Raw genomic sequence first — 26,496 nt, 5'->3', positions numbered from 1 at the left:
CGGAGCAGCTGATGTCTCTGCCCTGCACCCTGAATAGAAAGGCAGAGTCATGCCAACAGAGTGCTCAAGAACTGGTTTGGACTGGGCAAAGGCCCCTCAACCCCAGAGGAACAAAGGAATTAGGGGTATAAGTATTGGGACCCTGCTCCCAAGAAATGAGATCCTGCTGAAACAAGAAGAACCTCTGCCAGATGATAAGGAACTGGGAAAGCTGTAGGAGGAGTACTGTCCCTGACCTGGGGGATTGGCCTGCAGTGGTTGCCTTGCTGCTGAAGGAGAGGAGAAAGACTACTAAAGACTTTGCTTCAACTTGTGCTTTAAAAAGATCTCCAAGGGCTTGAACTGAGCTTGCCCCCTGAACGAAGTCCCAGGACCAGTGGACTTCACCCCCAGCTCCCCAGAGTCTTTTGGAAGTGCCTGCTGCTGTTGTTGGGCCTTCTGAGGGACTGTGTGTCGCAAGGAGCTGGAAGCGCGACACAAGGAAGAGAAGCGTGCCGCCGTCGGAGCTGTTGCCGTCGCATCTCGCAGAGAGCGTCGCGGCCGCAGCATCGCATCGAGCGGAAGCATCTCGCATCATTCTGGAAGTGTCTCGCAACGCCGAAGAAGCGTGTCGCCATCGCAGCCATCGTAGCTGTCGCATTGCACCGCATCGAGAGAAGAGTCTCGCATCGAGGAGGAAGCGTGTCGCCATCGCAGCCATCGTAGTTGTCGCATTGCACCGCATCCAGAAAAGCGCCTTGCATCCACGGAGAAGCGTGCCGCCGTCGGAGCCGCGGTCGTCGCATCTCGCAGAAGGGGTGTCGCCGCTGCAGCATCGCATCGAGCAGAAGCGTCTCGCAACGTCGGAGAAGAGTGCCGCTGCCAAGGCCGCTGTCGTCGCATGTCGTCAAAGGTGACGCCGCTCTAGCTGACGCATCGAGTCGAGCCTTCTCGCAACATCGGAGAAGCGTAACGCATCTGGAAGATTCCGTCTTTATTTCTTTTGCACCAAGAACTTCAACGCATCTGCATCGCTGCAACACTTTCGTTGCCCTGCGTGTCGCATCTAAGGTACATTGACTTAAAGTGTCGCATTTAGGAACTTAACCTCTTCGATGCCGATGACGGAACGTTTCCGTCATGCACGCCGGTTGGGCTGTGCTTATGACGGAACCGTTCCGTCATGGCCCCGCCCGCGCTCAGATCTTTCAGCACTGCGCGGGAATCCGCGCAGCGCTGAAGAGGTTAAGAGAAACTAAGCAATCTTCTACCAACTAAGCAACCGTATTGTGTATTTTTAATCGGTTAATCGTCTTGTGATAATCCTATATAAAGAATCCTTATTTTTAATATAAATACCTGTGTGGTGTCCATTTGTAGTGTTGTCACTTGGTTACTGTATGTGTTCACAAATGCTTAACCTATGAAGCTCTGAGATAAGCCTCGTCTGCTCGCGCCAAGCTACCTAGAGGGTGAGCAGGGGTTGTTTTAGTAGTGTAACCCCTTTCCCTGACTAGAGGAAAGGTTCCCTGCTTGTCACAAGTACCTACCTGTGCCAACCAGAGAACCCGGATTCTCACAATTGTCTTATGTAAAGTTTCTTGTGTATTAATTTACAAATGTGCATATTTCTTCTTCTCTGTATAATGTGTGTAATGTAAAGCATCCTGATACCCTATATTGTGATGAGTAGCGCTATGTAAGAAAATAAATAAAACAATTAATTAGGAAGTACTATTTACACCGTTATTAGTGTATTTACTCTTACAGACATTCCGACTGTGCATGTATATCTCTTACATATAAAGGGGTTGAACAATGTTAAAAAGCTACCTCTAAATCATAGTTTCTCTTAGGCATTTTTAAAGTGATAAAGTGAGTGCCTTTGTTGTCCTCCATTGCATTGGGATACAAGTGTCAGGGTGCCGTTAGCTCCCAGCCATGATGAAACTCAACAAAAGGAGGGCATATCGCCCTTTAAGTGAAGCGTTTGTGTTGGGTCGTGTTCTGTCCTTTTTCTGTTCACTGGTTTGCATAATTGCAATGGCTCTTCAGATGAACACGTCTTCCCCACAGGCAGGTCCTAAGCATGCACATGGCAGCAAGTCAGATTCGTTTCTTCAGGTTTGAAGTTGAAAGGTCCAAATATGCCACAATAGTGAGTGGGAATGTCTTATGTGCAGGATTACTTATGTCTATTTACATGTGGTGAAATCAATGTTTCTTCCAGAAAAATAACTGAAAAGGGACTGCTGCAGTCTTACCTGCTTCATGTTTGCACTTTTTCTGTAATCCTAATTTATCAAATTGGCAGCATTTGATAGTCACTTGAGATCAGAGACTGCAACCTTTCCCTTTGCCCTTGCGTAAAGTTTACCATAATAGCGTCAAACTAAGTGAGCCCGAGGGCTCTGAATGTTTTCGTTACGTTTCAAAATGTTTGGCGAGTGCATATATGTAATCTACAATTTTATTCAGGAATTCATTTTAATGGGTATTTTTAGCTAAATTGCACCTTTGGCCTATTTACGAGAATGTTTCTTTCTAGACAACGATGTATTGTCCCTAGAGATATAGAATCAAATTTGTGTGCAACAATATTTGTATATAGTGTGTGATTCGGTAACATAAGATAAGAGACACATTCTATATAAAGGTGGATGTGGAAGGAAAAAACACTCCGGTTAATTTCGAGACAGTTGCCCTATGTAGAAATAAGACTGCCTTAACACTCAATAATGCAAGCCAGTAAACAACAATGGTTGTTGTCATATAATCTTGAGTGTTTCGTCATAGCTGTCATATAGTGTGTTTGGACAAAATATTGTAGAAAAAATATCATGTGGACAAAATATCGTGTCAAGAATATCGAGGGCAAAAATATTGTGAAGGTAAATTTCTATGAGCAAGCAACGTTTTACTACACTTAACTCCACGTACATGTGCCTTGGAGATATATAAATCTCCAAGGCACATAGATGTGGTGTTTAGAATGGTAAATCTATACTTACCTATTTGCACTTACTTTCTCGATATTTTGGTACTTGATATTTTTGACACAATATTCTGTCCACACCATGTTTTTGGACCGATAGTCTGTCAGACAACCATCATATAATAATGAGTGTTTCGTTATAGTACTCATATAGTCATAAATGTTTCGTCCATAATTTTTTTGACTCACAATCCAAGATTATCGAAACCTTTGTAAGGAAAAACAGTACTTGTTGGACAATCCTGTCTTACGTCAGAGATGACAAAAATCATTATCTGGCACTAGTATTGTGCCAAATTCAAATATTTTCATATGGATATAACATACATTAATGGCGTCAGAATACAAGGATATAGCAAAACTCATAGAGGGCAAATTGTTCCAAAAGCCACTGCTGCTAGGTCTATGTACCAAAGTATGTGTATTCCTTAAAATTCCTTAGTTTAAACGAAAGGAAAGCATGCCCTGCACTATAAACACCCTTAATGTAAGTGCAGACATTCTAATGCATTTACCTGTCAACACGGTTCACTTGCATGTACTGATAATTTATTCACCAATGTGAAACTTCCATTACTGATAATTTATTCACCAATGTGAAACTTCCATTACTGATAATTTATTCACCAATGTGAAACTTCCATTACTGCTAAATCAACTGCGAGTGGGTCCCCAAGAGAATAGTCATATGTTGCTCATTTGTCTGCTTCCAATGTGATGTAATGGTGGATATGTTTGTGATACTTGCAGAAGGTACAGTTGGAGAGTTTACATTCCATTAATGGTGTCTTTCTTTTATAGACTGTGCGCATCTAGGCCAAAGCAACCCATTCCCACCTGCATCATGACGTCCCGGATCGGGCTGAGGATGCAGTTAATGCGTGAGCAGGCTCAGCAGGAGGAGCAACGGGAGCGCATGCACATGCAGCAGCAGATGCACTATTTGCAGCAGCCACATCATGTGCCCGTGGCGTCGTCACTGGCGATCAGCACGCCGATCAACTACCAGGCACCCCCGCCTGTGCCTGTGGAGATCCTCAAGGTGACTGCACTAGTGCTGCTCTGGACTCTCCCAGGCCAGACATCCATTTCCTGATCTCTCTGCTATCCTTTCTCATCTATCTTTTTTTTTTTTTTTACTTGAAATTTTTCATGAAATTGACTTCATGCACACCAGGGTTTTCGTAGTACTTTACTAAGAGAATAACCATGATCAGTAGTCGCAGGGGGGGCACGCTAAGCAAAAAGCAGGCAGCATTATATTGAAGGGAAGATGCATGGGAAGGTAAAAGTTGTGTTGTAGTGAGCAATAGGGGCTGGTAGGGTGTTCAATTGACAGGGATAGTTTAGTTTTAGGGTGTCAGGAACTTGTGATTTTCAAAGCTAGAAAGTAAGTAGGAAGTCGCTTTGGGGAAACTAGGAAAACTTACAGATTGGTGTGGCTTGTTACTTGGCTGAAAGTGAGCCACATGTTGTTCCAGAATACTGGTGCATAGCTGCAGAGGGCTTGTTTGGTGAATTTTACTGGTTTGCAGTGTTGCTTGGGAGCATCTTGGGGCCTGGTGAGTGTTTAAGTTTCTGGAAAAGTGGGGTGCTCTTATCCGCAAGCTAATTTGTATTTCGCGGGAGAGCAGTGTGGTTGGTGGTAGACAGTTTTTATCTGGATTGTGGATTCTAGTGGAAAACAGGGAAACGTGTGTACGAGGCAGTGCTCTGGGGAGCCTGGTCAGGGCAGTGTAGGAGTAGTTTAACAACTTGAGACGGTGAGCCAACATAGTCCTTTCTTCTTTCCATCTGTTCTAACTTCCTTCCTCACTATCATCTGCTATTCCCTTCTATTACCGACTCCTCTTACCTTACTCTGCTTCTTACTCGATTCCATCTTTCCTACGTATTTTCTTCAATTGCTTTTTCCAATAGGTTTTCATGTGCTCTTTTCTTGCTTTCTTCTTGTTTTAAACTGTGTACCTTAAAATCCATAGGTTTCAGTCATCATTAGTTTTTTGCATTGCTTCAAATAACGTGACTCTGCCTCAAAGACCATCTTTCCCTTCTTTCTTAGTCTGTTGTTGATAAATGTCAGCACTGTATCGCCTTCCTTTCTTTTTAGTATTGCATTCACCATTGCGTCCTCCTTTGCTCCCTCTCTTTCACATTTTTTAGTTCTTCTGTGCTTTCTTTCCTGCGTATCTGTTATCACCTTCAATTTTATCCTACATCTGCCCGTAGTGCTTTCTCTCCTTTGCCCTTCTCCATCCTTCGCCCTTCTCCATCCTTCTTTCATTTCTTCTAAAACTTTTGAATGTATTTCTCACCTCATAGGTGCAGTCTAACCTGGAGAATCCAACTACCTACCATCTGCAGCAGTCCCGGGACAAAAAGGTTAGGGACTTTTTGTCCGATACATATGGGAACAAGTTTGCATCCCATGTGAGTTCCTTGAGGCCTTCACCGAAGCCACCCACTGCCGCGGTATCGCCTGGAGGAAGAAGCAGCCGGGTGATCTCATCCTCAACTGGCAATAGCACCCCCAACAGTCCCATGGCAATGCTGAACATCTGTTCCAACCCGGAGAGAGAGGTAAGGAACTACAACCAGGGCAAGAGGGTGTGTGATGGGCAACAGGGGCGACACGGAGTGCAGGCGTTGAGAGTGAGCAGAAAGCATCTACAAGAACACATTTGAAGACTAACAGCCAACCTGTAACTCACAACCGTCACCAACGACAAAAGAGACCGAGAAATCCTAAAACTTTGTGAGGCTTTGAAGCAAAGCAGGGCCAGCGCAAGTATCGATGTGGACTTCTAAAGCAGGTCAGAATAGATAAGTAGAAACCTTGGGGGTGAAGTGCAAGGCATGGTGGGTGTAATACAGTGGAGAGAAGAGCTTTAGTATAATATATAGTATAATGCGTTCTAGTAGTTTTCAAAGCTTGAAACTTTATCTCACACACTGAGCAAAGGAAGAGGTGGCATAGATTTTACTGTGATAAGCAGGTATACCTCGCTTTGGGAGACGGCCATTTGGTAACAACTGTATAGAGACTTCTGAGGCGATCACTGTTGCGGAGCTCTTCTCCATCAACGGCATGAGCAAGAATCACATAAGAGGCTAGGTAGCCTATGAACCTCAACAGGCCTCCAGAAACTGGGTTATAAAACAGCACATGTTAATAAATAAACGTGAAAACATTCATCACCAATTACTAAGCAAGAAACATATGCATCCCAGGCTTGAAAAGCTAAACTGGAAGCACACAAATAGCAGAGCAGTTAGGTCTACTTTGAGAGGCAACATGTATTCAAGGAAATTGTGTTTAGAGTGTGAGACTTTGACTAGATGCATAGAGGCTGCTCTCACTGTATATGCGCTCTCTATAAAGAAAATGTATTTGACTTCGATTGTCTTTGCCTCCAGAGTTTTGAGGTCAAACCTTGAATTAATGACCTTTTGGTCTAGGGATATTTGTTTGCATTCTAGAAATGGCCGATCTCTGGCTTGTCTTGAGTGGCATAGAGCAGGGTCTTGCAGCTGTTGCTAGTTGAACAGTGACCTTTGGTTGAAGCTACAGGACTTGCGCCATAAAGGGTATAAAACGTTTAACAGGAAGTGTAAAATGTATAATTTGAGGGTTAGAGAGAGGTAAGTTCACTGTCTCAAGGTGATATCCAGTGACTAGGCTTTCTAAACATCGCTTCAGAGTCAAGTGAGTTATGGATCTCTCCCGTTGAGAATTAAAGAATCTAAAACAGGTACTTTTTTATACCCCTTAGCCTCACAATCACCCCGTGGTAGCAGTTTGAAACAGGTTCCTCTTTGGACCCTTCACGAGTATATTTTTCACTCCAGACACTTGCCTGGTAGCCATGGCTTAGCGGGTCACAAAACACTGGTTCCATATTTCTGCTGCCTCATTCATCAGGTGGCGCCTGATGCTGGGCTCAGTCAATATTTGCACTGCAAAAAGAAGTCATTAGAATATGTTGCCGCTCATCAGTGAAGTGGTTTTGGTTGTTCCTGGTGTTTCAGGTGGGAGGTCTTGACAAGACATGTCAGAGGCCCATTTCTCACCGCTCCACACATTCGCTGTGACAGATGAATGGTCATACCTACACTGAGTTGTTTATTGCACATAGAAAAGGTCCCACTTCCACATAAAGGCTGACCATACCTCTGTAGCTGCGTATACTCACAGTGTAACAGAGCTGCCTAATCTCCGAATATTGTGACTCATGAAAGTCATTTCCTCTTAGGTTTCTCCTGACTCATTTCTCATGTTCTCTGTTTGTTCTGGTTGAGACTGCAGCACAGCAGTCCCTTCTTCGTGCCTCCTAGTTGTCTCCCGGCTTTAATCTGTTTTGGCCCATTCCAATGCTTCCTGTTTCTCTTTCTGTCTTTCACAGATTGCATTCTTACTTTAGGTCTTCATCTTCATGAAGTTAATTTTTTCTTCACTCTCAACCTGGTCTTTTACTTCACCAGAATCTGTCTTTTCCATCTTGCGTGCTGTCCAGTTTTCTTTACCAGTGCTCACATGTTTAATGACACCTTTGGACACAATGGAGTAACATAGTGTGCATTATAGGTAACACATATGAAATCGTTTCCGCTTTGCAATCCAGCACTGTCGGAAAAACATGCCAGATAATTCAGCATCTCAGCAACAATCAGTGTATTGAACCTACAAAGATTCCACTCCTCAAGGAACTTCCAATTTTCAGATAGTTAGACAATTGTCTCACCATTTGAAAACTGAAAGTAATTTTCTTTAAGCTTTTTGCACATAGAATGCATTTGATTTATTAGCTCAGTTTATCAAGCTATACCGAATGCCTAAACTTGTATTTCTGCAGCCTGATTCCGAATAAGCAAAGCATTTCTTGAAAACCGTTCTATGTAAAAATATCCAGTTGGGTCGACAGTATCATGGTACAGTGTGCTCTGACAACCCACTCATCTGTTTAATGTTCTCATAGATCTGCTATGGTTTCATGTACAGAAGAGACCAGTCATGAGTCTCCTGACACGTGCTGTGCATGATTGTAGCACATTGTTTAACAACAGGGTGCTGGACTCCATTGGGAATCTTGGAACCACCCAAAGCATAACTCCTTTTTGCTTGGCAGTACTTAGCCTTTGCTCAGGCTACAGCTATGCTAATGGTTAGTGCAGTAGGTACAAGTAGTGTACCAGATTGGAGAGATTGACTACCAGCTCTCTGTGTTAAAAGCTGTGTAGCAGGTCAAAGTGAGTACATTTAAGGTGGTTTCTCAGGCTCTGGCCCACCTGTCTACGAACTAACCATTGAATTGAAAAGGTATTTGGGAAGGCAAATTGGGAGGAATGTGAAATAGAAGAGTAGCAGAGGTAGGAATTGTCTTTGATAGGGCGATCCTACCCAATGACTGACATGGGTAGGGTGAGCCAAAACTGAACTGTGCGACGCAGAGCCGTGAGTGTTGCCCTGATGTTGCACTCCCGTCAGCTCTGCCTCCATGTAGTAGACCCTTATTCAGAGATATTGGAGCGTAAGGGTTTCCCAGCGAAGGGGCCCATCACTACTGCGGCCTTGGCAGTCTGTGACAGTGGAATATATATATATATATATATATTATCTACTGGCGGTCGCCAGTAGATAGTTATAGTTAGTTATAGTTAGGACCGTGTTTCCATAGGAAATCCGCAACATTCTATTTTGAATAACTTTGGCGCCGATGGACGAATCCTCGTGAAATTTTCAAAATAGGTGGGGCGCTCTGCTCCGCTCCTCCCCTGAAAGTCTCGGGGGGATTCGTCAAGCGGGGGCTGAGAAAAAGGGGGGGTCCCAAAACACGTTTTCCCCATGCATTTTTCCATAGGACCTTTAGTCCAAGCTGCAGCCCGAACGGCTGAACAGAATTACTTGAAATTTGGCAGAGAGGTAGTCCTCAGGTCAGGGATGTTGCCTTTTGGTGTAAATCTGTTCAGTATTTCCTGAGAAAATAGCATTTAAATCAATATATATATCTATAGGTGCGCTCCGAGCGCGTACTGTAAGCTTACCGTACGCGCGCACTGCCGTGCGCAAGCGCAATTCTGATTGGTTGTTAGATCTTAGTAAACATTCGAATCGGTCGAAACCAGGAAGTGTCGGCCGCCATTTTGTCTCTCGCAGTATGAGGGGGTGAAAAACAAAGGTGGATAACGTGAAAAGGGGGCAGGCTGGACAGTTCCTGACCCCCTAGCCTTGGTCAGGGGATCCCAGAAGGACCCCCAAGGGCAAAAATGTATTTTAATTTTTTTACGAAAAATCGCGGAGTGCGCGTAGCGTACGCGCACGGTAGAAACGGAAAAATTCCGCGAACTACGTAACGTGGGCGCGCGGTGCGCGAAGCGCCCCGCGCGCCCACAGCGCGCGCACGCAGCGCGAAGCGCACCGTACGCGCACGGTACGCGCACGGTGATAAAACTTTAAAAAAATAAATAAATACATAAATTAGCATTTAAAAAACCGTACAAATTCACTGAAAAAACCATAGGTTTCATACACGTTATAGTTAGGAATTAGCATTTAAAAAACCTTGCAAATTCACTTAAAAAACCATAGGTTTCACACATGTTATAGTTAGCTGGGCATTTCACTCGTGAAAAACCAATGAAATTCCCCCGTTATAGTTAGGTCAGATAACTATAACTCGCACGACCGCCACTCTATCACAAGGATGATGTCATCGGTGATGTCATGATTAATGCCACTGACCATGTCATGAGTGATGTAATATGTGACGTCATGAGCACTGGATTGCGGGCGCGCGAGTTATAGTTATCTGACCTAACTATAACGGGGGAATTTCATTGGTTTTTCACGAGTGAAATGCCCAGCTAACTATAACATGTGTGAAACCTATGATTTTTTAAGTGAATTTGCAAGGTTTTTTAAATGCTAATTCCTAACTATAACGTGTGTGAAACCTATGGTTTTTTCAGTGAATATATATATATATATATATATATATATATATATATATATGTATCCAACAGGGTGACCCTTGACTCCAACTGCGGTTACAAATCGAGGCGCACTCTGGCACTGGTGTTTATTTAAATTTATTATGCACACGAACACGGACAGACGCGTTTCGGCATAAAGTCTTCCTCAATGTCAAAGTCCGATTTTTCAACTACTCCCATATATACATCAAACACATTTTTTTTCTTTTCCAAGACAGTCGAGATCAAAAGAGGACTGGTAGTGCCTTACTACTATGGTTTTGGCGGCCATGATGTAGTGTCCAAAGCAATGCTAAAAGTATATATTAATGCAAATGCCAAATTAAATTAAATCAAACATGTAGTACATTGGTTCCAGAGGTCAAAGTAAGCAATTCATTGTACTTCATTACATCATAAAATATATATAATCCTGATTCCTAACATCACAATTATTGTATGTAGGATTGCGAATTTAATGCACAGTGCATAACCATACTCAATTCTAGATGGACCCCACATGTCAAAACTTAATTAAGCCCTGAATGGGCTAGGATCCACCTTATACAGGAGATCATTGCCCTTATCCTTGATCTATAAGAACTCATAATTGTGCCCTGGATGGGCAAAATCCATCATTTACATGAAATCATTTTCATCCTCCTCTTAACTGTTCATTAGTTTATGTGGACCCATAATTCTTCCTCATTATTTAGTCCTAATGGGGCTTTAGTTTGCATCTCCACAATATATCGTGATTCCAATTTTCTCAGGTTTCTAGTTCTATTTCCCCCTCTTTCAGCTTTTGGAATGCGGTCTAGACAAAAGAATCTAAGTAAATTGGCGTTTGATTCGTGTCTTTCTTCAAAATGCCGTGCAACAGGATATGCTGCATCTCGATTTTTGATAGCACGCATGTGCTCCAAGAAAAAAAATAAATATATATTTTTATATATTACCTACTGGCGGTCGCCAGTAGGTAGTTATAGTTAGGACCACGTTTCGATAGGAAATCCGCAACATTCTATTTTGAATAACTTTTGCGCCGGTCGACGAATCCTCGCGAATTTTTCAAAATAGGTGGGGCGCTATGCTCCGCTCCTACCCTGAAAGTCTCGGGGGGATTCGTCAAGCGGGGGCTGAGATAAAAGGGGGGTCCCAAAACGCGTTTTTCCCATGCATTTTTCCATAGGACCTTTAGACAGGGCTACAGCCCGAACGGCTGAACAGAATTACTAGAAATTTGGCAGAGAGGTAGTCCTCAGGTCAAGGAAGTGCCTTTTGTAGGTTTGGTGTAAATCTGTTCAGTAGATTCTGAGAAAATAGCCTTTAAATCAATATATATATCTGAGCCAGCTTACGGTGCGCTTACGGTAGCGTGCGCGAGCGCGATTCTGATTGGTTCTTAGATCTTAGTAAACATTCGAATCGGCCGAAACCAGGAAGCAGCGGCCGCCATTTTCTCTCTCGCACTGAGAGTGATTTTTAAAATTTAAAGCCCAAAAACATGTAAAGGGGCTGTTTAGACAGCTCCCACACACATAGGCATGTTGAGGGAGTCCCCAAAGATCCTCCAAGGCCAAAAACGGAATTTTTATTTTTTCGGTAATTTCGCCGATTACGCTTACCGTACGCGTACGGTAAAAAATTATTTTAAAAAAAAAATCATCCACACTCTCTCCACCCCGTGTGCAATTGGTGGGCGAAGGCCACCAATTGCGCATGGCTTATCACAAACGAGATAAACTAAAATATTAAAAAAAAATAAATAAAAAAAAAAATTATCCACACTCTCTCCACCCCGTGTGCAAATGGTGCCCGAAGGGCACCATTTGTGCATGGCTTATAAAACATACGAAAAATTAAAATATTACCTTTCAAAACGAAGTGCATCATATGTCCTCCATGTGCGCACGGTGCGCGAAGCGCATCGTGCGTACATGGCCCATCTAGCGTAACGTGGGCACGCGGTGCACGTAGCGCACCGCGTGCCCACCGTGCGTGCATGGCACGAACTGCGTTAAGTGGGCGCGCACGCCACGAATGGCGTAAAGTAACTTAGCATTTAAAAAACCGTACAAATTCACTGAAAAAACCATAGGTTTCACACACGTTATAGTTAGGAATTAGCATTTAAAAAACCTTGCAAATTCACTGAAAAAACCATAGGTTTCACACATGTTATAGTTAGCGGAAATTTTACTGATAAAAAAACCAATGAAATTCCCCCGTTATAGTTACTGCAGGCAACTATAACTCACGCGACCGCAATCTTCTGCTGATGACATATGTGTCTTTATGAAAAAAAAATATTTGTAATATATGTATAGGTAAAAATGTATGGAAGAAGACATGGGCAAATAAGTGTCTAAATACAGTATTAGCATCAGCAGAGGATTGCGGTCGCGTGAGTTATAGTTGCCTGCAGTAACTATAACGGGGGAATTTCATTGGTTTTTTATCAGTAAAATTTCCGCTAACTATAACATGTGTGAAACTTATGGGTTTTTCAGTGAATATATATATATATATATATACAGTAATACTGTACAAACAATTTAGCAAATTATTTAAGTTTGCAGGAAAGTTAAGATGGTTGTATTGTTGATTACACGATATCTGTCTTCCTTACTAGTCTGTTGCCCATGTCCATGATCATGTGACACAGGAAGTGAAACTCACGTGGCTTATTTAAAATGTATTGGCAGCCTGCTACGAGTGTGTGATCAAGGGTACGGCTGTGCCCGAAACGCGTCACTAAGCGAAGGACAAAAATAAAATCTTCCTGCCAGCAATCGGGGTCCGTTCTCCTGTGTTCGCCGCTGCTGCTGCTGCTGCTGTTGTTTGAAAGCGGAGGTTCGAGGAGCTTAGCAGTTTCATATATATATATATATATATATATATATTACCTACTGGCGGTCGCCAGTAGGTAGTTATAGTTAGGACCCCTTTTCCATAGGAAATCCGCAACATTCTATTTTGAATAACTTTGGCGCCGGTCGATGAATCCTCGCGAATTTTTCAAAATAGGTGGGGCGCTACGCTCCGCTCCTACCCTGAAAGTCTCGGGGGGATACGTCAAGCGGGGGCTGAGATAAAAGGGGGGTCCCAAAACGCGTTTTTCCCATGCATTTTTCCATAGGACCTTTAGACAGGGCTACAGCCCGAACGGCTGAACAGAATTACTAGAAATTTTGCAGAGAGGTAGTCCCTATGTCAAGGAAGTGCCTTTTGTAGGTTTGGTGTAAATCTGTTCAGTAGATTCTGAGAAAATAGCCTTTAAATCAATATATATATCTGAGCCCGCTTACGGTACGCTTACGGTACGCTTACCGTACGCGTACGGTGGCGTGCGCGAGCGCGATTCTGATTGGCTCTTAGATCTTAGTAAACATTCGAATCGGCCGAAACCAGGAAGCGGCGGCCGCCATTTTGTGTGTTTCACTCAGAAAAAAAAGAGTGAAAACAAGAAAAGGGGGCAATGAGGAGAGTTACAGACCCCCTTACATGTGTGAGGGGGTCAAAGAAGGACTGTAAAGTACAAAGAAAACATTTATTGATTTTTAAAAAAAACACGGGGTACGCGTACGGTAAGCTTACGGTAAGCGTACGGTAGAAAAATAAAATAAAAAAATAAATGAAATTCAGATTTAAGTGTTTAGATATTAGGGGGCTCTAAAAAGAGCCGTTGTGTTTATGAAATGATTTTTTAGTGGTACCTACAAGTAAGTACCGATGCAGAGTCTAAGGTTCAAGAGGAAGACTCTGTTCCCTTCATCATTGAAGTGCACATCATCTCCTCTATAAATGTCTTGCATGTCATAACGCAAGTTGTTGTGGTAAATGGCACCCATACCATAGTCACGGAGGAAAGCAGAAACAGATTTGTTGACGTGCTTTCTTGCTTTGTCAATCTGCGGACAGAAATGATTGGACCAGTTCCATTTTTGCCTTTGGCATATGTTGGAAAACACAAAGGCAGTTTTAGGGAAAAGTGAAAACAGTTGTGCAAAGGTGTCCTTCATAAGCATTTCCAGACCTACCCCAGTCAAAGTGCCTAGGTCATTGCCACCACAGTGCACTATTATGAGGTCAGGGTGTTGGATTTGCATGAAGGATTTCACCAATGGCATCAATTGGTGCCACTTTAACCCTCTCTGACCAATCCATTTAATGTCTACATTTGGCAAAGCAAGGTCTCTCACCGTATCTGTTTTCTCTGCAAACTTTTCACTCCAGAAGACATAGCTGTGCCCTACAATCCACACTGTGAACATCTTCAAAGGAGAACTGGATGCACTCAGGAGGTGTCTTTCAGTAGAATGGCAATATGAAAAGAAAGACAGTTTGGAAATGGAGGCATATATATTTTTTTCAAAACAAAAAGAACTGATTGGCTGTTTCATACCATTCTAGAATAAAAACTAGGCTGTATGTGTAAATTAATAGAAGCATGTTTTGTATTGGTACAAAAAAATGTGTTACCAAAGAACAGTAGTATGGATTTGCTGTTAGGTTTGAAAAGTCAAGCACTCTTGCTCTGTGGAATTGAAACATTGTGTGGCGAACTTCTGACCTAACTCCACACAGCAGTGTTCCATGAGCTGTTGCTATGGTAGCAGGCAGAAGTCAAGTTGGGGGAAGGGTACTAGGCAGAAGTCAAGTTGGGGGCAGGGTACTTTTGGAAAAGGGTTGGTTTAAAACCAATAGAAATGTGTGATTACATTTGAAAAAAAGGGGGAAGCACTGAGATTTGAAACTTACATGTATATGTGTGGAAAAATAGAGGGAAAGTTTGCCATTATCTGGTTCTGCTGAGAGGAGAGAGGTGTAGAGAACAGAGATCCTGGCTCTGATAATCTGCTGTTTGAGTGCCACATTTCTTTCACAACTAACTAATTTTAAAGGTGAGGTTAGAGTTTGAGAGGAGATGTATATGGTAAATTAAGAAATGAATAATAGAAATGGAAATTCTTTTTGTTGAAGTTGCGTTTATCATTTTCTGTTTTGGGAGAAATTTAAATGTGAGGAACATGTAAAATAATATGGACTATGTTTTCACGATAAATTAAGGTGTACTGGAAAAAAAAAGAATAGTTTAAGGGTTTGAGGTTGGACTCAGTAATGCAAATACATTCAGCATCACTAAGGCTGGTTGCCCTTGCTGGAATGTAGGCAGCCACCCAGGTTACACATGGTGGTGGTCTGAAAAAGCAGTTTGGACATGTGCATTTAAAAAAATCAAAAAAGTGGTTTCATAATGTGTCAGTCTGTAAAAGTGATTTTCACTTGCCAAAAAAAAAGAGCAGTAAGTGTGCTTTCAAATTGGCAAAGAAATTTCGTTTTGGGACTAATGTGAAAACATGACTCTGTGTGGAAATAGGAATTACAGGCAGAGATTTATTGCGTTTTTTTCTGGTGATTTCACAGTTGCATTAGTAGGAAAAAGGGGGAGCGATTTTTTGGGGGAAGAAGCAGACTCTTAGCACACACCCATCTGCTTGCCATGTATAATCATGCACAGTATTTACAAGCGAGTGGGGTTTTCAGGTTTCAGTCTGTAATGCAAATACATTCAGCATCACTAAGGCTGGTTGCCCTTGCTGGAATGTAGGCAGCCACCCAGGTTACACATGGTGGTGGTATGAAAAAGCAGTTTGGACATGTGCATTTAAAAAAATCAAAAAAGTGGTTTCATAATGTGTCAGTCTGTAAAAGTGATTTTCACTTGCCAAAAAAAAAGAGCAGTAAGTGTGCTTTCAAATTGGCAAAGAAATTTCGTTTTGGGACTAATGTGAAAACATGACTCTGTGTGGAAATAGGAATTACAGGCAGAGATTTATTGCGTTTTTTTCTGGTGATTTCACAGTTGCATTAGTAGGAAAAAGGGGGAGCGATTTTTTTTGGGGAAGAAGCAGACTCTTAGCACACACCCATCTGCTTGCCATGTATAATCATGCACAGTATTTACAAGCGAGTGGGGTTTTCAGGTTTCAGTCTGTAATGCAAATACATTCAGCATCACTAAGGCTGGTTGCCCTTGCTGGAATGTAGGCAGCCACCCAGGTTACACATGGTGGTGGTATGAAAAAGCAGTTTGGACATGTGCATTTAAAAAAATCAAAAAAGTGGTTTCATAATGTGTCAGTCTGTAAAAGTGATTTTCACTTGCCAAAAAAAAAGAGCAGTAAGTGTGCTTTCAAATTGGCAAAGAAATTTCGTTTTGGGACTAATGTGAAAACATGACTCTGTGTGGAAATAGGAATTACAGGCAGAGATTTATTGCGTTTTTTTCTGGTGATTTCACAGTTGCATTAGTAGGAAAAAGGGGGAGCGATTTTTTTTGGGGAAGAAGCAGACTCTTAGCACACACCCATCTGCTTGCCATGTATAATCATGCACAGTATTTACAAGCGAGTGGGGTTTTCAGGTTTCAGTCTGTAATGCAAATACATTCAGCATCACTAAGGCTGGTTGCCCTTGCTGGAATGTAGGCAGCCACCCAGGTTACACATGGTGGTGGTCTGAAAAAGCTGTTTGGACATGGGCTTTTTAAAAAAACTGAAAAGTGGTTTCATAATGTGTCAGTCTGTAAAAGTGATTTTCACTTGCCAAAAAAAAAGAGCAGTAAGTGTGCATTCAAATTGGCAAAGAAATTTCGTTTTGGGACTAATGTGAAAACATGACTCTGTGTGGAAATAGGAATTACAGGCAGAGATTTATTGCGTTTTTTTCTGGTGATTTTACAGTTGCATTAGTAGGAAAAAGGGGGAGCGATTTTTTGGGGGAAGAAGCAGACTCTTAGCACACACACCCAGCTGCTTGCCATGTATAATCATGCACAGTATTTACAAGCGAGTGGGGTTTTCAGGTTTCAGTCTGTAATGCAAATACATTCAGCATCACTAAGGCTGGTTGCCCTTGCTGGAATGTAGGCAGCCACCCAGGTTACACATGGTGGTGGTCTGAAAAAGCAGTTTGGACAAGTGCATTTAAAAAAAACTGAAAAGTGGTTTCATAATGTGTCAGTCTGTAAAAGTGATTTTCACTTGCCAAAAAAAAAGAGCAGTAAGTGTGCATTCAAATTGGCAAAGAAATTTCGTTTTGGGACTAATGTGAAAACATGACTCTGTGTGGAAATAGGAATTACAGGCAGAGATTTATTGCGTTTTTTTCTGGTGATTTCACAGTTGCATTAGTAGGAAAAAGGGGGAGCGATTTTTTGGGGGAAGAAGCAGACTCTTAGCACACACCCATCTGCTTGCCATGTATAATCATGCACAGTATTTACAAGCGAGTGGGGTTTTCAGGTTTCAGTCTGTAATGCAAATACATTCAGCATCACTAAGGCTGGTTGCCCTTGCTGGAATGTAGGCAGCCACCCAGGTTACACATGGTGGTGGTCTGAAAAAGCAGTTTGGACATGTGCATTTAAAAAAATCAAAAAAGTGGTTTCATAATGTGTCAGTCTGTAAAAGTGATTTTCACTTGCCAAAAAAAAAGAGCAGTAAGTGTGCTTTCAAATTGGCAAAGAAATTTCGTTTTGGGACTAATGTGAAAACATGACTCTGTGTGGAAATAGGAATTACAGGCAGAGATTTATTGCGTTTTTTTCTGGTGATTTCACAGTTGCATTAGTAGGAAAAAGGGGGAGCGATTTTTTGGGGGAAGAAGCAGACTCTTAGCACACACCCATCTGCTTGCCATGTATAATCATGCACAGTATTTACAAGCGAGTGGGGTTTTCAGGTTTCAGTCTGTAATGCAAATACATTCAGCATCACTAAGGCTGGTTGCCCTTGCTGGAATGTAGGCAGCCACCCAGGTTACACATGGTGGTGGTATGAAAAAGCAGTTTGGACATGTGCATTTAAAAAAATCAAAAAAGTGGTTTCATAATGTGTCAGTCTGTAAAAGTGATTTTCACTTGCCAAAAAAAAAGAGCAGTAAGTGTGCTTTCAAATTGGCAAAGAAATTTCGTTTTGGGACTAATGTGAAAACATGACTCTGTGTGGAAATAGGAATTACAGGCAGAGATTTATTGCGTTTTTTTCTGGTGATTTCACAGTTGCATTAGTAGGAAAAAGGGGGAGCGATTTTTTTTGGGGAAGAAGCAGACTCTTAGCACACACCCATCTGCTTGCCATGTATAATCATGCACAGTATTTACAAGCGAGTGGGGTTTTCAGGTTTCAGTCTGTAATGCAAATACATTCAGCATCACTAAGGCTGGTTGCCCTTGCTGGAATGTAGGCAGCCACCCAGGGTACACATGGTGGTGGTCTGAAAAAGCTGTTTGGACATGGGCTTTTTAAAAAAACTGAAAAGTGGTTTCATAATGTGTCAGTCTGTAAAAGTGATTTTCACTTGCCAAAAAAAAAGAGCAGTAAGTGTGCATTCAAATTGGCAAAGAAATTTCGTTTTGGGACTAATGTGAAAACATGACTCTGTGTGGAAATAGGAATTACAGGCAGAGATTTATTGCGTTTTTTTCTGGTGATTTCACAGTTGCATTAGTAGGAAAAAGGGGGAGCGATTTTTTTGGGGGAAGAAGCAGACTCTTAGCACACACACCCAGCTGCTTGCCATGTATAATCATGCACAGTATTTACAAGCGAGTGGGGTTTTCAGGTTTCAGTCTGTAATGCAAATACATTCAGCATCACTAAGGCTGGTTGCCCTTGCTGGAATGTAGGCAGCCACCCAGGTTACACATGGTGGTGGTCTGAAAAAGCAGTTTGGACATGTGCATTTAAAAAAATCAAAAAAGTGGTTTCATAATGTGTCAGTCTGTAAAAGTGATTTTCACTTGCCAAAAAAAAAGAGCAGTAAGTGTGCATTCAAATTGGCAAAGAAATTTCGTTTTGGGACTAATGTGAAAACATGACTCTGTGTGGAAATAGGAATTACAGGCAGAGATTTATTGCGTTTTGCTCTGGTGATTTCACAGTTGCATTAGTAGGAAAAAGGGGGAGCGATTTTTTGGGGGAAGAAGCAGACTCTTAGCACACACCCAGCTCCTTTCCATGTATAATCATGCACAGTATTTAGAAGCGAGTGGGGTTTTCAGGTTTCAGTCTGTAATGCAAATACATTCAGCATCACTAAGGCTGGTTGCCCTTGCTGGAGTGTAGGTAGTCACCGAGGATACACATGGTGGTGGTCTGAAAAAGCAGTCTGGACATGGGCTTTTTAAAAAAACTGAAAAGTGGTTTCATAATGTGTCAGTCTGTAAAAGTGATTATCACTTGCCAAAAAAAAAGAGCAGTAAGTGTGCATTCAAATTGGCAAAGAAATTTCGTTTTGGGACTAATGTGAAAACATGACTCTGTGAGCAAATAGGAATTACAGGCAGAGATTTATTGCGTTTTGCTCTGGTGATTTCACAGTTGCATTAGTAGGAAAAAGGGGGAGCGATTTTTTTGGTGCAGAAGCAGACTCTTAGCACACACCCAGCTGCTTGCCATGTATAATCATGCACAGTATTTACAAGCGAGTGGGGTTTTCAGGTTTCAGTCTGTAATGCAAATACATTCAGCATCACTAAGGCTGGTTGCCCTTGCTGGAGTGTAGCAGTCTGGACATGGGCTTTTTAAAAAATCTGAAAAGTGGTTTCATAATGTGTCAGTCTGTAAAAGTGATTTTCACTTGCCAAAAAAAAAGAGCAGTAAGTGTGCATTCAAATTGGCAAAGAAATTTCGTTTTGTGACTATTGTGAAAAGAAATGTAGTAATATATTTAAATAAAATAAAGGAATTTTTTTCTTAGTTTTTTTCAGGTATTGCTGAAGAGCAGTGAACAAAATTTAAGATGCCTACAAAATCCAGAGTTCAAAAAACGCTAAAAAAAAACCTATATTTGAAGACAACTAGAGGACCAAAGTTAGTAGAAGATGCTGATGTTGGGAAAAAGAAAAAATCTTCTGGTAAGCACAAAAAACAATTTCTTAAAAATATATTCAAAAGAATGAAAAATGTACAAAATGTCTGTACTCGAAAGGATGTTTTTAAAAAAAAAGGAGAGGAAAAAATTGACAATTTAGTTAATGCAAATATACCTTCAGCAACTGAAAAGATTTATATAAATAGAAAAACAGCGTTTAAAGAGATACGTAGAAAAATGTTTCAGAGAAGAGTTATGTCTAATTTGATGAAGGATGTGAAGAAATATAAGAAAAAGACAAAGTTTTATAAAAGAAAAAAAGAAATAGAAGCCATTGCAGCAAAGGCATTAGAATTAAAAAGGAAACTATTCATATTAATTTTGAATAGGATGCGTACATTAGACAAAATGGTTAATGTACTGAAATCACATAGCAAAAGGAAAAGAGTAGTGAACAGAACAAACTTTTGTAAAGTGTTTTTAGGCAAGTGGATGCATAGTTCAAGTAGTGAACCTTTTTTTAATGAAGAAAGCTATTTTCAAAGTAATAGTTTGCTGCATGCAGTTGACACCAGAGGTCGTTCATACGAAGTAAAAAATGGTTGCATAATGGAGAAGGAGATAATGGTTCCAAGAGATGAGGTACAAGTGATGGCAGATGAGGCTATGGGGAGACGTCCTAAAGCCCCAGTGTACACTTGGAATTGTAGTAGTATTTGCACTGTGCGTCAGGAATCTATTGACAAATTTCGAGAGTTTCTAAGAGAATATAGTAAAAAAAGTATAAAACAGAAGATTAAGGTGCTTCAAAGTCTGGATCCATGCAGAGTGAGAGAGAATACTGGTTTGCAGGGTCATTCTCTGGCTTGTCTATCTAGAAAAGTGTGCAATAGTGTTTTCCATCATTTTAGGATGCTGGCTGTTCATCATACTGAAATGAGAAAGTTTGTGAGACGGTTGTATTTTGCTAAAAGTCCAGCAATAAAGTTAGATGAATTGAATAGGGCTCTGTTCCGAGGAACGGTATCAGATGTAGAGAAGGTTGTTGATGAAATTCAGTTTTGTTACTTTGGTCCTGAACAAAACAGTGCAGAGAAGGACACACTAAATGAGGAAGAAGTGGAAGAGAATGTACAACCATTTGTAAGTAAGACATTTAATGATCACATAACAAAATTTGAAAAAATCTCTAATGAAAGACCAAATATTACTTGTATTTGTTGCCGCAGAACTCATTATAGAAAACAAACCAGGTATGTTGATCTGTACAGAAAGAGTGAAAATGAAGATAATTATAAGTGGAAGGATTTTGCCACATATATATTTCTTGAAAATTGTTTTGAATTGGGTGAAGTTCAGCGTATTTGTAAATACTGTTACAACAAGTTAGAGGAAAATAGAATGCCGACCAGAGCTGTACATAATAATTTAGAATTGGATGCTATTCCTGCTGAACTTTCTGAATTAAATACTTATGAGTCTATACTCATTCAATGTGTTCATCCATTCCAGACCATAGTACGTATGGAGCCCAAAACTGGTAAATTACCTCCTTCTGATTTACTGAGAGGTTTAAAAGGTAGAGTGGTGTATTTGCCCTTGGATTTGAAAAAAAATATGGAAACTATTGATGCGGATACTTTGGAAACTGAACCATTAGTTATTCTGGTTAATGGTGTACCTACAAAGAATAAGAAGATTTGGCAGGAGCTGGTAGATGTACGGAAAGTACAAAGAGCAAATTTGTATTTGAAAAGGAATAACAAATGGTATGAATCAATTTATATAGAAGAAGAAGAAGAAGAAGATTTACAAGAAGACACAGAAACACCAACTGGACAAATTGAAAAAGTGGACAAGTCAAAGGAAGAAGAAATTTATGAACATTTTAGCATACATCCTCTTCATTCAAAAGAAATTATGGGAGACAATATTGATCTCTTTCAGATGAAGAAAGCAAAAGGAACTCCCGTGAGTGTATGGGAGGAGAGCTTGGAAGCTCGATGTTTTCCCCAGCTGTTTCCTAAAGGAAAAGGAGGACGATACGATGAACGTCCAGAACAGATTCCAGCTTCTGAGTATCGGACTACAAGACTATATGCTGAAGATCCCAGATTTCGACAAAGTATTCCTTATTTGTTCCATCTTTTATTTGAAAGCGACTTGTCTGCACTGTCTTATGCAGTAAATCACATTTTAAAAAGTGGAGTACATTTACAAAATGTGTCTGCTAAGGATTTTATGGAGAAAGTGCAGCACCGAGATGATCATTTGGAAACACAACTGATCAATCTGATGGCTTGTCAGCGTGGGATAAATGAATATTGGTACCGACGCCATGGTGAATTAAAATGCATGTTACGGAATTTAGGAACTCCAACATGGTTCCTTACCCTAAGCTGTGCCGAGTACGCTTGGGATGATTTACTGGATTTTCTACGAGAGGCAAATTCAAACATTAAAAACATCGAATACAAGACAGCAGGAGAACTGTGCTCATTGGATCCGGTTAATGTTTGCAGATATTTCAATCATAGATTTGAGGCTATGATGTCCTTCATCTGCAATAAAAAAAATCCACCTCTTGGAGAAGTAGTGGATTTCTTTTGGAGAAAAGAGTACCAGGCAAGAGGTGCTCCTCATATTCATATGCTGTTGTGGATCAAGGATGCCCCAAAGTTTGGAACAGATACTGATGAAGCAGTGTTATCTTACATTGAAGAATATGCAACATGTGCTATACCAAAAAGCACAGAAGAGAAAAAGTTAAAGGAGCAAGTTTTACGTTTCCAAAGTCATCGGTGTGGAAAATACTGTCGACGGAAATACAAGAGCAAAGAAAAATACTACACTAAATGTCGATTTGGATTTCCTAGACCTGTTCTTTCAAATGGAAGAGTCAACAGTTTTATGTCATCTGTGAGACATACTATCACAAGAAAATCACCTAAGAATACCTACAACCTTAAAAGAAAAGAAGAATCAAAAAATATAAATGACTACAACCCAGTCATTTTATCCATGTGGAACGCTAACATGGATATACAGTATGTAGCTGACAATTCCATTGCTGTTGCTCGATATGTAACGTCTTACATTACGAAATCTGAAAAAACTGAATTGAAGGAAATGTGGGAAGAGATTTCTCACGAGAAGACTGTCAGTAAGAAGCTGTACAGTTTCAGTTTGAAGATGTTATCGCATCGAGAAATTGGATCCTACGAATGTTCAGATAGGTTATCTTCTGCAAGTCTCTACTCGAAGTCAAGAAGAATAATTTGGGCAAGTTTAGGCCTTGCAGCAATGAGAAATCGGGTACTGAAATCTGTAGGAGAAATTGAATATTTGGCCGAGAATGACCCAGAAAGTACAGATATTTTGAAATCAAACATGTTGGACACTTATTATCCCAAGAGAAGTCATCATCTGGAGAACATGTGTCTCTATGAAGTGCTGCAGAACTACATTTATTCACGGAAAGCCGCAGAAGACATCAACAATGGAAAATATAAAGTCGTTGGTGAAGAAGGATGTTTGGTGAAGCAAACAAAAGGAAGTTTGATAAATCACCGGAAGCTGAGTTGTGACACTACTGACAAGAAGGAATTTTACTACTTGGCTCTTTTACAGTTGTTTAAACCATGGCGTACAGAGGATGAACTACTGGGAGAATTTCAAAGCTATGAAGATTCTTTTAATGCTTGCAAAGACAGCATACAATGCAGTACATTCTCAACTTATCTGCAAATGTTAAATGAAGAAATTGAACAGGAAACTACAATTGCAGCAGAAATAGCTAGAGACAGTTCTCAGGACAGCCAAAGTTCAGGAACACTCAGTCAAGATCCCCTAGGACAACCAATCGTTGAAAATGAAGCATCAATAGCCATGAATGAAGTGGAAACGGCTATGAATCAAGCTCAAGAAGAATTTATAGACTTAGAAAATTTGGAAAGACAACTGAATCAAGAGCAGCAACAAATTTATGAAGAGATCAAAAACAAAATTGATCACGGATTTCTACATGAAAAAAAAGAGTGCTCATGCACATCATTTCATCCAATCAGGATGTATGTAAGCGGACAAGCTGGAACTGGAAAAAGTTTCCTAATAAAAGTCATCAGAAGCTACCTACAGCAAAAAAACGATTCTACTTTGTCTTGTGTGGTTACTGCTCCAACTGGGTTAGGAGCATATAACATAAAAGGAATCACTTTACATCGTTTGCTAATGTTACCAGTGGAGCATGAGAACAAAATACAATACAACAAGCTAACTGGAGAAGCATCCTTGGAAGTTTCAAGAGTATTGAAGAAGATGCAAGTTCTCATTATTGATGAGGTGAGCATGGTATCAAACTTAATGCTTGCCTTTGTGCATTTAAGAATGCAGCAAATTTTGAAGACAGACTATGACATGTTATTTGGTGGAAAACACGTCATAGTTTTTGGAGATCTTCTGCAGCTTACTCCAGTTAAAGGACAACCTGTATTTAATACTGTCACACATGAAGACACGAAGAAGTCATTGGGAAGCATCGGAAATACAAATATTTGGTCCTTCTTTGAGTACAAGGAACTTACTACTAATATGAGGCAAGCAAGCGATGAAGAATATGGGAGTATTCTGAAAGATATCAGAATTGGACTACTCACAGAAGTTGGCAAAAAAGCATTACAGAGTCGGCTGCTACATAATTTATTTCCAAAGGAAGAAATAGTTGCAGAGAAAATATACAAGAATATTGCAGAAAACAAAAGTGTCATCTGCTTAATGCCAACTCTACATGAATGCTCAATATTTAATGAGGAGCTTTTGAAATTGGAAAAGGAAGAGATCAGGAAATTGGAAGCAGTGGACAAAATTGAGGATGGAAGAATTACTGTCACAGTAACAGGCAAACTGAAAAATAAATTGGACTCACTAGAGAAGAACATCTCCAAAACAGCTGGATTAGAAAAAAATCTATATGTTTGCATGAACTGTAGAGTATTTTTAAGAAGAAATTTGGATGTTGAAAAAGGTTTAGTTAATGGAGCTATGGGAAGAGTTGTGGGTTTTATTAATTATCAGAAAAAAGAAGGAATTGAATGTTTAAAAATGAAATTTGATCAGATAGAAGAAGTTAAAGATATTTGTCGTTGTACAGTTCGTTTCATGCTTGTGAAAGACTTATATGTACGTAGGAAGCAGTTTCCGTTTTCTCTAGCATATGCTGTAACTATTCACAAGTCTCAAGGATTGACTGTAGATTGTGCTTTTGTGAACATTGGTTCAACTGTGTTCAAAGAAGGTATGGCATATGTTGCTTTGTCACGAGTGAAAACATTATCAGGTTTATTCATGATAGACTTTGATGATTCAAAAGTTAGTGCTGATACAAACTGTGTAAAGGAGTATAATAGATTAAGAAGAAGCTATGCTCCTCATTTAGGTCAGTATCCTGTGTTGGAGAAACATGTAGTTTCTCGTAAAAGAAAAAATGAGAATATCTGTAATGAAGATGTAGAGAAGAGGAAAAAAAAGAGGAGTGATGTAATTGCAAGCAAAAAGAAAAAGGAAAATGAAGAACAGGTTGTAGGATGTCATTTTGAAAATAGCTCTGGTGTCAACTGCTACGCAAATGTAGTGCTGAATGTTGCATTTTATCTGGAAAGTTTGCAAGAGCAGATAATAGTAAATCAGGGAAAAAGATTCTGTTCAGAGCTGAGTCTCCTTTTTCAAAAGCTGAGTAAAGATAAAACTCAAATAGAAAGTGCTACTGAAATTAGAAAACTTTTAGATATATGTTCAGGACGAACACAGTTTTCTCAAAATGAACAGCAAGATGCACACGAATTTTTGATGTATTTTCTTCAGGTAGTGGAAGAAGAAGGAGTTCCCATTGAAATTTTTTTTGGTCTCTCTTATAAATGGGAACATAGTTGTGAAAATTGTTATAATATATGTGGCTCTAATGTTGATAATGAAAGGTTTATTTATTTGACATTGCCAGAGAGTAAAACAGTCACTTTTGCAAAATTAGTTAAAGATGCTAATCATAGCATGAAATGTGGTGAGTGTAAATCTGACATGTTTTCAACATTAATTTTAAAGGAATACGGACAGTATGTAATTTTAATGATGCAACGATGTAGAGCTGATGGTTCAAAATTGGATACTTTAATAAAGAAGTTTACAGGACAGCAATTATCAATTTCAGGAAAAACTTTTGTAACTGTTGCAATAATTTTCCATGATGGACCTACTGTTACTTCTGGACATTACACAGTTTATCTTAAATGTGAAAAAGGCTGGACACTGTGTAATGATTCCCAATTGATTTTCAAACAACGTTTGCCTTTTGATTTAGCAAATTCCTATCTAATCTTCCTGAAACCTAAATTTTAGAGAGATTTGGCAAGATCTGGACAAAATAATTTTACCATTTTACTGGATTACCATTGCAATTTTGTAAAAAAAAGATTTTTTAAATTATCATTTGGCCTAATGGAAAGATAACCAATTGTAATGTGGACTTTTTTAATTTTTAATGAAACTTTCAAAAACCAATAATTTAGAGATAATCGGTAACATCTGCACAATTTAAATTTTGGAATGTTATTGGACTGCCATTGGAAATTTTTTCAAAAATAATTTAAAAAATTACTATTTGGCCATGTGGAAAAGTA

At 40.2% G+C, this 26,496-nt stretch overlaps 1 protein-coding gene and 1 long non-coding RNA gene across 5 annotated transcripts in view; one reads left to right on the top strand and one right to left on the bottom strand.

Annotated features, from left to right (window-relative positions):
- The window catches only part of LOC146871124 (uncharacterized), an 836,775-nt gene that overhangs the window by 746,356 nt on the left and 63,923 nt on the right, over window positions 1-26,496 (bottom strand). The gene's annotated exons all lie outside the window — the stretch shown is intronic.
- The window catches only part of TFEB (transcription factor EB), a 205,180-nt gene that overhangs the window by 146,062 nt on the left and 32,622 nt on the right, over window positions 1-26,496 (top strand). For all 4 annotated transcript variants that reach the window (XM_085650292.1, XM_085650293.1, XM_085650295.1 and 1 more), the window contains 2 exons: window positions 3,776-4,016; window positions 5,297-5,554. In XM_085650292.1, coding sequence (XP_085506418.1) covers window positions 3,819-4,016; window positions 5,297-5,554 — 456 coding nt within the window. In that variant the 5' untranslated portion in view covers window positions 3,776-3,818. The remainder of the gene's footprint in view (window positions 1-3,775; window positions 4,017-5,296; window positions 5,555-26,496) is intronic.

Source organism: Triturus cristatus, chromosome 1_1, assembly GCF_964204655.1.
Source record: "Triturus cristatus chromosome 1_1, aTriCri1.1, whole genome shotgun sequence".
Lineage (NCBI taxonomy): Eukaryota > Metazoa > Chordata > Amphibia > Caudata > Salamandridae > Triturus > Triturus cristatus.
This window is presented reverse-complemented; position numbering and strand designations above follow the sequence as displayed.